General features: G+C 52.9%; 1 protein-coding gene across 1 annotated transcript in view; it reads left to right on the top strand.

The window, feature by feature from the left end:
- The window catches only part of LOC139239454 (EH domain-containing protein 1-like), a 34,336-nt gene that overhangs the window by 1,988 nt on the left and 18,784 nt on the right, over positions 1 to 13,564 (top strand). Inside the window, exons 2-4 of the mRNA XM_070868210.1 lie at positions 3,488 to 3,501; positions 4,803 to 4,831; positions 7,142 to 7,188. Of these exons, the coding sequence (XP_070724311.1) occupies positions 3,488 to 3,501; positions 4,803 to 4,831; positions 7,142 to 7,188 (90 nt within the window). The remainder of the gene's footprint in view (positions 1 to 3,487; positions 3,502 to 4,802; positions 4,832 to 7,141; positions 7,189 to 13,564) is intronic.

Here is a 13,564-nt window from a genome sequence, read left to right as displayed (position 1 = left end):
AATCTCCTTGTGTGGCAAATTTCTTTTGATCGCTCCTATGAAGTGCCTTGGGACATTTTACTACATTAAAGACACTTGCAAGTTGCTGAGAACATAAGAAATAGGAGCAGGAGTTGGCCATTCGGCCCTCGAGCCTGCTCCGCCATTTAATGAGATCACGGCTGATCTTCGACCTCAACTCCACTTTCCCGCCCAATCCTTCGATTCCCTTAATATCCAAAAATCTACCGATCTCAGCCTTGAATATACTCAAAGACTGAGCCTCCACTGCCCTCTGGGGCAGAGAATTCCAAAGATTCACCACCCTCTGAGTGAAGAAATTCCTCCTCATCTCCATCCTAAATGGCCGACCCCTTATCCTGAGACTGTGTGACCCCTGGTTCTAGACTCCCAGCCCGAGGGAAACACCCTCCCTGCATCTACCCTGTCAAGCCCTGTAAGAATTGCGTAGGTTTCAATGAGATCATCTTTCGTTCTTAACTGTTGATTTAACTGAACTTCCAAAGGGCTGGCTGCGAGTCTTGGTGCATCTGCTCAGTGTCTGGGCTCTGACATCCCCGAGCAGGCCAGTGGTATGTCTGATTTCACGATGAATCGGAGCCCAGCCACAAAGTCGTCCTTCCCGATGTAACTCCATCAGCCTGCACCCATATTTAGTAAGGGGCCTGGGTGGATGAAAAGGCACTATTGGGATTCCAGTAATGGGTGCCAGTGCATTTTATTTTGACACTGCGATTTATGGGGGCACCGTACCATTACAGTAAACATGTTAGCAGTGTGAATGTATACTTGGGCTACAGCTGGGCCTGAGGGCAAGGCCTCAACCCACACAGGAAGTTAATGAGCCCACTGTGATTAAACCAGGTTCGAGACAACGATTGATTTTTATTCCTCTGAGCTTTTTTTTATATTAAATTGCAACAATTTTCCCACATTACAACAGTGACTACACTCCAAGTACTTCATTGGCTGTAAAGCACTTTGAGATGTGATCATGAAATGCGCTATATAAATCCAAGTCTTGTTACACTGCAGGGGTTGGAGTGTGAAAGTCTATGGCCTGGAGCTTGTTGGATCCCCCCCCCTCGTCCCCCTCTCCATCAGATAGTTGAGGGTTCAAGCCCCACTCGAGACTTGAGCACAAAATCCAGACCGACACTGTGCAGTACTGAGGGCGTATCGGGGGGGGGGGGGCGGTGCTGAGGGAGCGCCGCACTGTCGGAGGGGCGGTGCTGAGGGAGCGCCGCACTGTCGGAGGGGCGGTGCTGAGGGAGCGCCGCACTGTCGGAGGGGCAGTACTGAGGGAGCGCCGCACTGGTCGGAGGGGCAGTACTGAGGGAGCGCTGCACTGTCGGAGGGACAGTACTGAGGGAGCGCCGCACTGTCGGAGGGGCAGTACTGAGGGAGCGCCGCACTGTCGGAGGGACAGTACTGAGGGAGCGCCGCACTGTCGGAGGGGCAGTACTGAGGGAGCGCCGCACTGTCGGAGGGGCGGTGCTGAGGGAGCGCCGTGCTGTCGGAGGGGCGGTGCTGAGGGAGCGCCGTGCTGTCGGAGGGACAGTACTGAGGGAGCGCCGCACTGTCGGAGGGGCAGTACTGAGGGAGCGCCACACTGTCGGAGGGGCGGTGCTGAGGGAGCGCCGCACTGTCGGAGGGGCGGTGCTGAGGGAGCGCCGCACTGTCGGAGGGGCGGTGCTGAGGGAGCGCCGTGCTGTCGGAGGGACAGTACTGAGGGAGCGCCGCACTGTCGGAGGGGCAGTGCTGAGGGAGCGCCGCACTGCTTGAGGTTCCGTCTTTCGGATGAGACGTTAAACTGAGGCCCCATCTGCCCTCTCGGGTGGATGTAAAAGATCCCGAGGCCACTATTGTAAGAAGAGCAGGGGGAGTTCTCCCCGGTGTCCTGGGGCCAATATTTATCCCTCAACCAACATCACTTTTTTAAAAAAAAAAACAGATTATCTGGGTCATTATCACATTGCTGTTTGTGGGAGCTTGCTGTGCGCAATTTGTCTGCCGCGTTTCCCACATTACAACAGTGACTTGAAAAAGTACTTGCTTGGCTGTAAAGCGCTTTGGGGTGCCCTGAGGCTGTGAAAGGCGCTATATAAATGCAAGTCTTTAAAGGGGCTGCTGATGGTGGGGATCTGTGCAACAGCTGTACACGTTCCCTGTGGTGGGGGGGGGGGGGGGGTGTGATGAAGGGACATTGCCCTCCCTGTGAAGGAGCTGCTTGTAATGTAACGGCAGGGCAGGAGTGCCTGTCACTGAGCTGTGCAGCGTGCTGTGTCGTCACTCGCTCACAGTGCTTCCATTGTTCGGGGTGTGTGTCTTTGTTTTCAAAATCATTGTTTGGTCCAAAACAAACGGGAAACACGGAGTCTGCATAAATTTTACATCAGCCCAGGAAATGTGACTCTCTGGCCCGAGTACCGTTGGATTCGTCCCGTCCCCTTCCCCTCCCCTCGGTTTCAAATGGAACAGGCACCCGTGGGGGTCGTTTTAACCGAACTTGGCTGGTGGGGACCCGACGGAATGGGGTGCAAGGTTTCACACCCCGGTCAAATGTACAGTCAGGCGGGTGTTTCTCTCGGCAGTGCCCTGGAGTCGAGGAAGACTTGCTTCCACACTAATTGAGTCCTCAGGTGGCTGAACAGTCCAATACGAGGTGGGACAGACAGTGGTTGAGGGAAGGGGAGGGTGGGACTGGTTTGCCGCACGCTCCTTCCGCTGCCTGCGCTTGGTCTCTGCACGCTCTCGGCGACGAGACTCGAGGTGCTCAGCGCCCTCCCGGATGCACTTCCTCCACTTAGGGCGGTCTGGTCTTTGGCCAGGGACTCCCAGGTGTCGGTGGGGGATGTTGCACTTTATCAGGGAGGCTTTGAGGGTGGTCCCTTGTAACGTTTCCTCTGCCTATCTTTGGCTCGCTTGCCGTGAAGGAGTTCCGAGTAGAACGCTTGCTTTGGGAGTCTCGTGCCTGGGGCATGCGGACAATGTGGCCCTGCCCAGCGGAGCTGACCGAGTGTGGTCAGTGCTTCGATGCTGGGGATGTTGGCTTGAGCGAGAACACTGATGTTGGTGCGTCTGTCCTCCCAGTGGTCGGTAAAGAAAAAAGAAAGACTTGCATTTATATAGCACCTTTCACGACCACCGGACGTCACAAAGCGCTTTACAGCTAATGAAGTACTTTTGAAGTGTAGTCACTGTTGTAGTGTAGGAAACGCGGCAGCCAATTTGCGCACAGCAAGCTCCCACAAACAGCAATGTGACAATGACCAGACAATCTGTTTTAGTGATGTTGATTGAGGGATAAATATTGGCCCCAGGACACCGGGGAGAACGCCCCCTGCTCTTCTTTGAAATAGTGCCACGGGATCTTTTACATCCACCTGAGAGAGCAGACGGGGCCTCTGTTTAACGTCTCATCTGAAAGACTGCACCTCCGGCAGTGCAGCACTCCCTCAGCACGGCCCCGGGAGTGTTGACCCAGATTTTTGTGCCCAAGTCTCCAGTATGGGACTTGAACTCACCATCTTCTGACTTATGAGCGTGCTACCAACTGAACTGCAGCTGATTTATATATGGAGACGTTGGGGCAGGTGACCAAAAGCTTGGTCAAAGAGGCAAGCTTTATTGAGAGTCTTAAAGGATGAGAGGGGTTTAGAGGGAATTCCAGAGCTCGGGCAGCTGAAGGCATGGCCGCCAATGGTAGGCGGAGGGGAGTGAGTGAGGGTGGGTTTAGAGATGGGGAGGGGAGAGGCCATGGAGGGATGAGTATTTTACATTTGGTGTTGCTGGCCCAGGAACCAAAGTAGGTCAGCGAGCTCCATGTGATGGCTGGACACATTCTATTAAAGGTTTGGCTGTTCAGTTCTTTTGCTGGTGATAAACCGAAGATGTGGTCCCAGAATTAACAGGAGGTTTGTACAGGCTGTATTTTTTCAGTTACTTAGGGTGCGGACTATGTTGTTCTGTTGAAGGTTCTATTACCGAGACTGGAATCACTTCAGCCATTTTGTCCCTTCCAAGCGTTTAATGTCTGGATCGAACATTTTGAGCTGTAACTCTCGGCTACAGTACTGGTGGGTACAGGTCTGTCACTGTATAACACTGGGGTACAGTACTGGTGGGCCCAGGTCTGTCACTGTATAACACTGGGGTACAGTACTGGTGGGTACAAGTCTGTCACTGTATAACACTGGGGTACAGTACTGGTGGGCCCAGGTCTGTCACTGTATAACATTGGGGTACAATACTGGTGGGTACAGGTCTCACTGTATAACACTGGGGTACAGTACTGGTGGGTACAGGTCTGTCACCACTGCTGGGGACAATACAAGATGAATATCTCAGAATATTAGTGCTATGTGAATTTATTCTGTCACGGTGCTAGTACTCTAAATGTGACCTCCACCAGTGTATTCAGTAATGGGTGTGTCGTACAAAGGCACTTGTGGTTCCTGCTGTGCTCTACATCACCACATTGGTGGAAGAAAGCAGTTTATCAAAGGGTGAGGGACCACAGTTGTCTGCTCTGGCTGTGTTGAGTTGCTTGGATCTGGCATTACTGGGAAACTCTCTCTTGTATCTCCATGGCTTCAGCTAGCCCAGTTAATGGCTCTCTTTCTAAAGCTGGGTCGTGCCCATAGGTGCTTCTGTCTGACAGGTCAGCTATGCTAACTGAAAGCTTGCTGCGGAGGGTAACATTGGAAAGCTGCAGTGCAATCGGTCCTGGTTTGACTTCCTGGTGTCTTGGTCAGTCCTGGTATCAGTGGTTGGCTGCCTGGTCTCTGGCAGCAGACTAGTTCCCCAGTCAAAAGGTCCAAGGGTTCGAGTCCAACTCTGAGACTTGAGCCCATGATCCAGGCCGACACTCCCAGGGACGGCACTGAGGGAGCGCCGCACTGTCGGAGGGGCGGTACTGAGGGAGCACCGCACTGTCGGAGGGGCGGTGCTGAGGGAGCCCCGCACTGTCGGAGGGGCAGTACTGAGGGAGCCCCGCACTGTCGGAGGGGCGGTGCTGAGGGAGCAGACGTTAAACCGAGGCCCCGTCTGCCCCCTCGGGTGGATGTAAAAGATCCCGCGGGATCTATTAGAAAAGGAGCAAGGGAGTTCTTCCCGGTGTTGTGCCCAATATTTATCCCTCGGTCAACATCACTTTTTAAAAAAAAAAAGATGATCTGGTTATAATCTTGTTTGTGGGAGCTTGCTGTGCGCAATTTGGCTGCTGCGTTTCCTACATTACAACAGGGACTATAATTCAGGGTTACTTTATTGGCTTTAAGTGCTTTGGGACATCCGGTGGTAAATAAATGCAAGTATTTCTTTGTAGAAAAGCAGGGGAGTTCTCCGCAGTTACCTGGCGGGTATTTATCCCTCAATTAATACCCCTAAAAACAGATTAACCGGTCCTTCATCTCTAAATGTTTGTGGGAGCTTGCTGTGCACAAAGTGGCTGGCGTGTTCACCTACATTGTGACGGTGACCACACTTCGAAAGGACTTCAGTGGCGGTGAGGTTCTCTGGGGACGTGTGGAGGGTTGTGAATGCTGCTGTCTAAATGCAAGTTCGTTCACTTAAGTCTTCAGTGGGAACAAGTACAATTGCAGGAGTTGAGTGGGTGACTAGCATCAGAATAGAACATAAACCACTCTGGGGGTGGGAAAAAGAGGCAGAGAAGGTGGAATTTGTTGAGATGAGCCTGCACATTGAACGAGAGTTCATCGTGGGGAGGGGCAGTGAGTAATTCCCTGCCAGAACTTCGGAATGACGTGTTCCAACACTGAGGGGCCACTTCTGGTAAGTTAGGGATTTCAGCCCTCGCCAGTGACCAGCAAACGTAGGAAATGCTGCACTGGTCTCCAGAAGGGTTTTTCTGTACTCTGGAAGCCCCGTGTCCTGCAGGGGAAGGGGAAAACTCCTTGGGGAGGGTGTGTAAGTGGTTATACCAGCATTCACTCTTTTTATATAGCACCTTTTTAAGAGTAAAACGTCCCAAAGCGTTTCACAGCAGCGTTGGACAAAGCCGATTAAATTTAACACTGAGCCCCATAAGAAATTAAGGCAGGTGACCAAAAGCTTGGTTAAAGAGGTCGGTTTTAAGGAGCGTCTTGAAGGAGGAAAGAGGCAGAGAGGTTTAGGGAGGGAGTTCCAGAGCTTGGGGCCCAGGCAGCAGAAGGCACGGCCACCGATGGTGGAGCGATTTTATTATCGGGGATGCTAGAGGGCAAAATTTGAGGAGCGCAGGCATCTCGGGGGGGGGGGGGGGGGGGGGGTTGTTGTGAGGCTGACGGTAGATAGGGAGGGGCAAGGCCATGGAGATACTTGTAATCCCCCAGGAGGACAGACGTACCAACATTGGCGTCCTCGATCAGACCAACATCGAAGCACTGACCACACTCGATCAGCTCCGCTGGGCAGGGCCACATTGTTCGCATGCCAGACACGAGACTCCCAAAGCAAGTGCTCTACTCGGAACTCCTTCACGGCAAGTGAGCCCAAGGTGGGCAGAGGAAACGCAACATCCCCACCGACACCTGGGAGTCCCTGGCCAAAGACCAGTCCGCCCTAAGTAGAGGAAATGCATCCAGGAGGGCGCTGAGCACCTCTAGTCTCGTCGCCGAGCGCATGCAGAGAAGGAGCGTGCGGCAAACCTGTCCCACCCTCCCCTTCCATCAACCGCTGTCTCCCACCTGTGACCGAGACTATAATTTCCGAATTGGACTGTTCAGTCACCCAAGAACTCTCGTTGAGTCATAGCAAGTCTTCCTTGATTTCAAGGGGCTGCCTATGATGTAAACCAGGATGAGAATTTTGAAATTGAGGTGTTGTTCAACCGGGAGCCAATGTAGGTCAGCGAGCACGGGGTGATGGGTGAGCGGGACTTGGTGCGAGTTAGGACACGGGGGCAGCGAGCACAGGGGATGATGGGTGAGCGGGACTCGGTGCGAGTTAGGACACGGGGGCAGCGAGCACAGGGGGTGATGGGTGAGCGGGACTCTGTGCGAGTTAGGACACGGGGCAGCGAGCACAGGGGGTGATGGATGAGCGGGACTCGGTGCGAGTTAGGACACGGGGCAGTGAGCACGGGGTGATGGGTGAGCGGGACTCGGTGCGAGTTAGGTCACGGTGCAGCCGAGTTTAGGATGACCTCTAGTTTACTTAGTGTAGAATGTGGGAGGCTGGCCAGGAGTGAGTTGGAATAGTCAAGTCTGGAGCTAACAAAGGCACGAATGAGGGTTTCAGCAGCGGAGGAGCTGAGGCAGGGGCGGAGGCGGATGATGTTAGAGGCTGTTTTAGTTATGCCGTGAATATGTGGCCGGAAACTCATTTTGGGGTCAAATGACACCCGTGGTTGCGAAAAGTCTTGTTTAGCCTCGGACAGAAACGGATAACTTGTTTGGAACATGTCCCAATGTCCTGAGCACAGACTGAGCCAGGGCTTCTGAAGGCAGGCTTGTATTCCATTACGTGGGGTCAGTGATCTCTGCTCCGGCTCTGGGAGAGCTCTGGTCCTGTCCTGACGGATAGTGACACGGCCTCCCGGCCCAGCAGCGTCAGTAACTAACTTCTGGACTAGTGGCAATCGAATCCGCCGTTGCCAATCCTGCTGACTCGGGCTTGCTGCACATTCCACAGACTGCACTTATCGCTGTACAACTGTTTGGATTAGCCTCAGTAAACTCTTGTGTTTTTGCCAAGCTGGCTTTGTGTTTCCAGCACTTTCCAAGGCCCCCGATGTTTAGATGCAAATAGACAACCGAGTAAGCTCCCAGCAATTGCCCGTGAACAACGCTGGCATTCAGCGGCAGAGTGCTGCCTGGAGTGCCTGGAACAGCTTCCTAAACTTTGTGTTCCATTTGAATGTATCCGCTCTGTAGAGAGTGATCTAACCTGGGAAATAGAAAGTGCTACCGCACTTCCTCCCTGGCACAGTGTCGCATGCTGTGGGTCCCCCAGGAAACACACTCTTCCAGCTCCCGAGGTGGGACATATCTGACCTTGCTTCCACCCTCGACAGTAATTTTAAAGCCTCACATTTAAAATCCCTCCATCCTAGTGTTCAAATCCCTCGTGCCTCTCCCCTCCCTATCTCTGTAACCTCCTCCAGCCCGCCGAGATCTCTGCGCTCCTCCAATTCTGTTGAGCAACCCCTGATTTCCATCGCTCCACCATTGGTGGCTGTGCTTTCAGCCGCCTGGGCCCTAAACTCTGGAATTCCCTCCCTAAACCTCTCTGACCCTCCACCCTCTCTCTTTTTTTTGTTAAAAAAGATGCTTATTAAACAACTAGCTCAGATTTTGGGGCACCTATCCTAATATCTCCTTCTGCAGCTCAGTGTCAAAATTGACACGGGACGTTTTACTATGTTAATCATCATCATAGAACTTAAGTGCAGGAGTAGACCATTCAGCCCTTCGAGCCTGCACCGCCATTCAATATGATCGTGGCTGATCATTCAACCTCAGTACCCCTTTCCTGCTTTCTCTCCATACCTGTAAGGGCCCTATCTAACTCCTTTTTGAATATATCCAATGAACTGGCCTCAACTTTCAGCGGTAGAGAATTCCACAGGTTAACCAATCTGAGTGAAGTTTCTCTTCATTTCGGTTCTAACTGGCTTACCCCTTATTCTCGGACTGTGACCCCTGGTTCTGGAACTCCCAAGCAATGGGAACATTCTTCCTGATTCTAACCTGTCCAATCCCGTCAGAATTTTATGTTTCTATGAGATCCCCTCATTCATCTAAATTCCAGTGCATACAAGCCCAGTTGATCCAAACTCTCCTCATATGTCAGTCCCTCGGAATCAAAGACTTGCTTCCACTCTAAGTGAGTTCTTTTAATGGCTGAGCAGTCCAATGAGAGCCACAGTCCCTGTCACAGATAGTCGTTGAGGGAAGGGGAGGGTGGGACTGGTTTGCTGCACGCTCCTTCCGCTGCCTGCGCTTGGTTTCTGCACGCTTTCGGCGACGAGACTCAAGGTGCTCAGCGCCCTCCCGGATGCACTTCCTCCACTTAGGGCAGACTAGTCTTTGGCCAGGCGCTCCCAGGTGTCAGTGGGGATGTTGCACTTTATCAGGGAGGCTTTGAGGGTGTCCCCTGTAACGTTTGCGCTGCCCACCTTTGGCTCCTTTGCCGTGTAGGAGTTCCGAGTAGAGCGCTTGCTTTGGGAGTCTCGTGTCGGGCATGCGAACAATGTGGCCCGCCCAGCGTATGTTTTAAAGGTGCTATATCTATGCGAGATCTGATTGTGACTCTCTGCTGCTATTCTGTGGCACTTGCTGCCTCTAGCAGTATGAGTTGGGAGGATTTCTGAATACGTTGGAGTGAAGGTTTCCAATATCTCCCAGATGAACTGGGGGGGATTTTTTTTTTTTTGCAGGGTGGGGGGTGGAATTCTTGGCATCGTGGCTGTACACTGAAATATGAACTCATTTCGGCTCATTGTGTGGCGTTTGCATTCTTGGCATGACTATGCATGTGCTGGGGAGCAGTGATAATTGAGTGTTCCCTTTTTAATTTCTGTTGCCTTGCCTCTGTTTTTCTCGCTCTAAATTTTGGGGAAACTCCATCTGAGCCCGACACAGCTCCTCGAGGACTTTGGAGCTAACCTTCGGAACTGGCTGTGGGGTTGGGGAGGGTTGAGGTGCAACAATCGAATGATCTTTGCCTTGTACGTGAAATGCTGTCTGCAAAATCTTGCTTTCATTTTAGATTTTATGGGCCTGATCTGATCTCTCCTGTGTGCTTATGGCCCTCGTTAAAGGCAGGAAAAGATTGACTTGCATTTCGATGGCGCCTTTCACGATCGCCAGACGTCCCAAAGTGCTTCGCAGCCAATGAAGTACATTTTTGGAACTGTGGGGAAACGCGGCAGCCAATTTGCGCACAGCAAGCTCCCACACACGGCAATGTGGTGATGACCAGATAATCTGTCCCAAGATGTTGTTTAAGGGGTAAATATTGGCCAGGACACTGGGATAATTCCCCTGCTCTTCAAAATAGTGGCCGAGGGGCCTTTTACATCCACCTGAGGGGGCAGGCAGGGCCTCTGTTTAACCTTGTATCCAAAAGACTGCCGCTCCGACAATGCGGGGATGTGTGGCGGAGGTTTGTGCTCCATTCCTTGGAGTGGGACTCTCCCTCCAACTGCATGTTCACCACGGCTGACCGTGTGATGGGGAGGGTATTGGGTGCATTGTTCCCACCAAGATGCGCGTGGCCGTGCAGTAATTAAAGCCCCCGCGCAGGCCGGCCACCAGACTTTTTCCATCGTAAACGCCGCACATGCGCAGAACTGTAACGGCACCGCGTATTAAGAGGCTGTTCGAGCAGAATAAGGTGCAGCTCACCGGCAGCCGTGGGAAGGGTTAATGGGACGGACTGCTCCCCTCTGGGCTGCCAGCGTTGGGACAGTCTGTCCCACTGCTCCGTCCAGTACATTGTTGGTCTCGCTGGTTCAGAGCCCCGCATGACTGAGCTGCGCGAATGTGTTGTGCATCAGCACAAAACGGCAGGAGATTTCCGCGTTTGTCCCACCAAATCCCTGGAGCCGGCCTGCTCACTGAGCTGGGCGCTCCTCACCCCGGAGCGGAATGCTGAGGGTCTGTGCTGACAGTGGGATGCGGGGTGGGGGGGGGATGGGAGGAGCTTGTTGAGTGCTCAACTGACTGTAGAACGAGGTATGAGAAGATTGCCTGCCCAATCCAGGGTTCGGTAGTGACCGACTGAACCGTGCGGGGGTGGGCAGGGTCTCTGCCTCGATCGCCAGGGCTGCGCTGAGGTAGAATCTGAAGTTGACAGCACACGAGGAGGCTATTCGGCCAACGGACACAGCTACCCAGCCTAATCCCACGCCCCAGCTCTCGGTCCGTAGCCCTGTAGGTTACAAGTGCACATCCAAGTACTGTTTAAATGTGGTGAGGGTTTCTGCCTCTACCGCCCTTTCAGGCCGTGAGTTCCGCCCCAGACCCCCACCACCCTCTGGGTGAAGACATTTCCCCTCAAATCCCCTCTCAACCTCCCCCCAATTACTTTAAATCGCTGCCCTCTGTTGACCCCTCTGAGAATTAGGTCCTTCCGATCCACTCTATCCAGACCCCTCATAATTTTCTATACCTCAATCAGGTCTCCCCTCAGCTGCCTCTGTTTGAGGTAGATGAGCAGTGGGGGCTATAATTGACAACCGTGCCCCTGGGTTTGGGGGGGGAGGGGGGGAAAGGTGAAAGGTGAAAGGAAGAGAGTCCAATCATATCCGGAAGGTTTACATGGGTGGGACCAGACTCGGCTGACTCTGCGTCACTGCTAAAGCTTGCTTTCCTGGGTTGCACCTGTGGACCTGTGCCCACTGTATGGGGAGTGTGTGGTTAGTGACAGGACCTGTGCCCACTGTATGGGGAGTGTGTGATTAGTGACAGGACCTGTGCCCACTGTATGGGGAGTGTGTGGTTAGTGACAGGACCTGTGCCCACTGTATGGGGAGTGTGTGGTTAGTGACAGGACCTGTGCCCATTGTATGGGGAGTGAGATTAGTGACAGGACCTGTGCCCACTGTATGGGGAGTGTGTGGTTAGTGACAGGACCTGTGCCCACTGTATGGGGAGTGTGTGATTAGTGACTGGACCTGTGCCCTCTGTATGGGGAGTGAGATTAGTGACAGGACCTGTGCCCAAGGTATGTGGGGGTGTGTGGTTAGTGACAGGATCTGTGCCCACTGTATGGGGAGTGTGAGATTAGTGACAGGACCTGTGCCCACTGTATGGGGAGTGTGTGGTTAGTGACAGGACCTGTGCCCACTGTATGGGGAGTGTGTGGTTAGTGACAGGACCTGTGCCCAAGGTATGTGGGGGTGTGTGGTTAGTGACAGGACCTGTGCCCACTGTATGGGGAGTGTGTGGTTAGTGACAGGACCTGTGCCCACTGTATGGGGAGTGTGTGGTTAGTGACAGGACCTGTGCCCACTGTATGGGGAGTGTGTGGTTAGTGACAGGACCTGTGCCCACTGGGGAGTGTGTGGTTAGTGACAGGACCTGTGCCCACTGTATGGGGAGTGTGAGATTAGTGACAGGACCTGTGCCCAAGGTATGTGGGGGTGTGAGCCATGGTCCCTACCAGCTAGGACCAGGGCAGCAGCTGCATGGAAACACCAGCCCATCCAAGTCACACACCGCCCTGACCGTCAGCCCAACATTTCATTGTCGTTGGGTCGAAATCCTGGAACTCCGTCCCCAACAGCACAGTGTGGGAGCACCTTCACCACACCGGCTGCAGCGGTTCAAGAACGTGGTTCACCACCACCACCTCGGAGGAACTGTATGAGCAATAAATGCTGGGCCTTGCAAGCAGCACCCACGTCTCCAAAATGAATGAGTCATTACAAGCCGTGACCTGTCGCTGTAGGTCAACAAAGCAGAACCAATGCTGAGCTCTCCGTGACCCAGTGAGCACTAGTCGGAGGCACACCTACGAGGCACGTGAGAAGTCCCACGAGTCTTATCCCCGGTGTCGGAGGCAAGTTGGAAAATCCTTCTCGCTCTGCCCTTGAGTCTGTGCTCAAGAAAACATTACTCGCATTTACAATAGCCCCTTTCGTGACCACCGGACGTCCCAAAGCGCTTGCAGCCAATTGAGTTCTTTCGAAGTGTGGTCACTAATGTCAGAAATGCAATTTGCACACAGCAAGTTCCCATAAATAGCGATGTGGTCACACCGTCTGTTTTTTAGTGATTGAGGGATAAATATTGACCCCAGGACAATTCCCCCCCGTTCCTCTTAAATAGTCTCGTCTGGCACTGCCCCCTCCGGCAGTGCGGTGCGGGATTTTATGCTCCAGTCCCTGGAGTGGGACTCGACCCCCCACAACCTTCTGACTCCGAGGCGAGAGTGCTGCCCACTGAGCCACGGCTGACACCTAGATCGTGTAATAGTACAGCGCGCAAAGGAGGCCATTGGGCCCATCGAGTCTGCGACCACTCTATCGGAGAGCGATCCAGTTAGTCCCACTTGCCCTGCTCTCTCCCCGTATCCCTGCAATTTTTTTTTTCTCCCACGTATTTACCAATTCCCTTTCCGAAGGCTACTATTGAATCTGTCTCCCGCACCCTATCAGACAGCGCGCTCCAAATTCTAACCGTTCATCGCCAGAGGCGACGGGGAAAACTTTTTTGACGCAATCACCTTAAATGTGCCCTTCAGCCATTGGCAATCTTTTCTCCTTATTTACTCCTAGTTAAACCCTTTTTCATGATTTTTGAACACCTATCAAATCTCCTCTTGGCTTTCTCTGTTGGGGAAGAACAATCCCAGCTTCTCCAGTGTATCCACGTAACTCTAAATCCCCCGCCCCTGGAACCATTCTAGTAAAGCTCCTCTGCACCCTCTCCAAGGCTGTCGTATCCTTCCTAAAGTGCACTGCTCAGAACTGGGCACACTACTCCATCTGAGGCCAAACTAGTGTCTTATACAGGATTAGTGTAGCTTTTTGAGTTCTAGGCCGTTAATTTTTAAGCCCATAATCCAATAAAGCTTTATTATTTGCTGTGTTAACACGTGCTGTCACCTTCGA

The sequence above is a fragment of the Pristiophorus japonicus genome, chromosome 27 (genome assembly GCF_044704955.1).
Source record: "Pristiophorus japonicus isolate sPriJap1 chromosome 27, sPriJap1.hap1, whole genome shotgun sequence".
NCBI classification, from domain to species: Eukaryota; Metazoa; Chordata; class Chondrichthyes; family Pristiophoridae; genus Pristiophorus; species Pristiophorus japonicus.
This window is presented reverse-complemented; position numbering and strand designations above follow the sequence as displayed.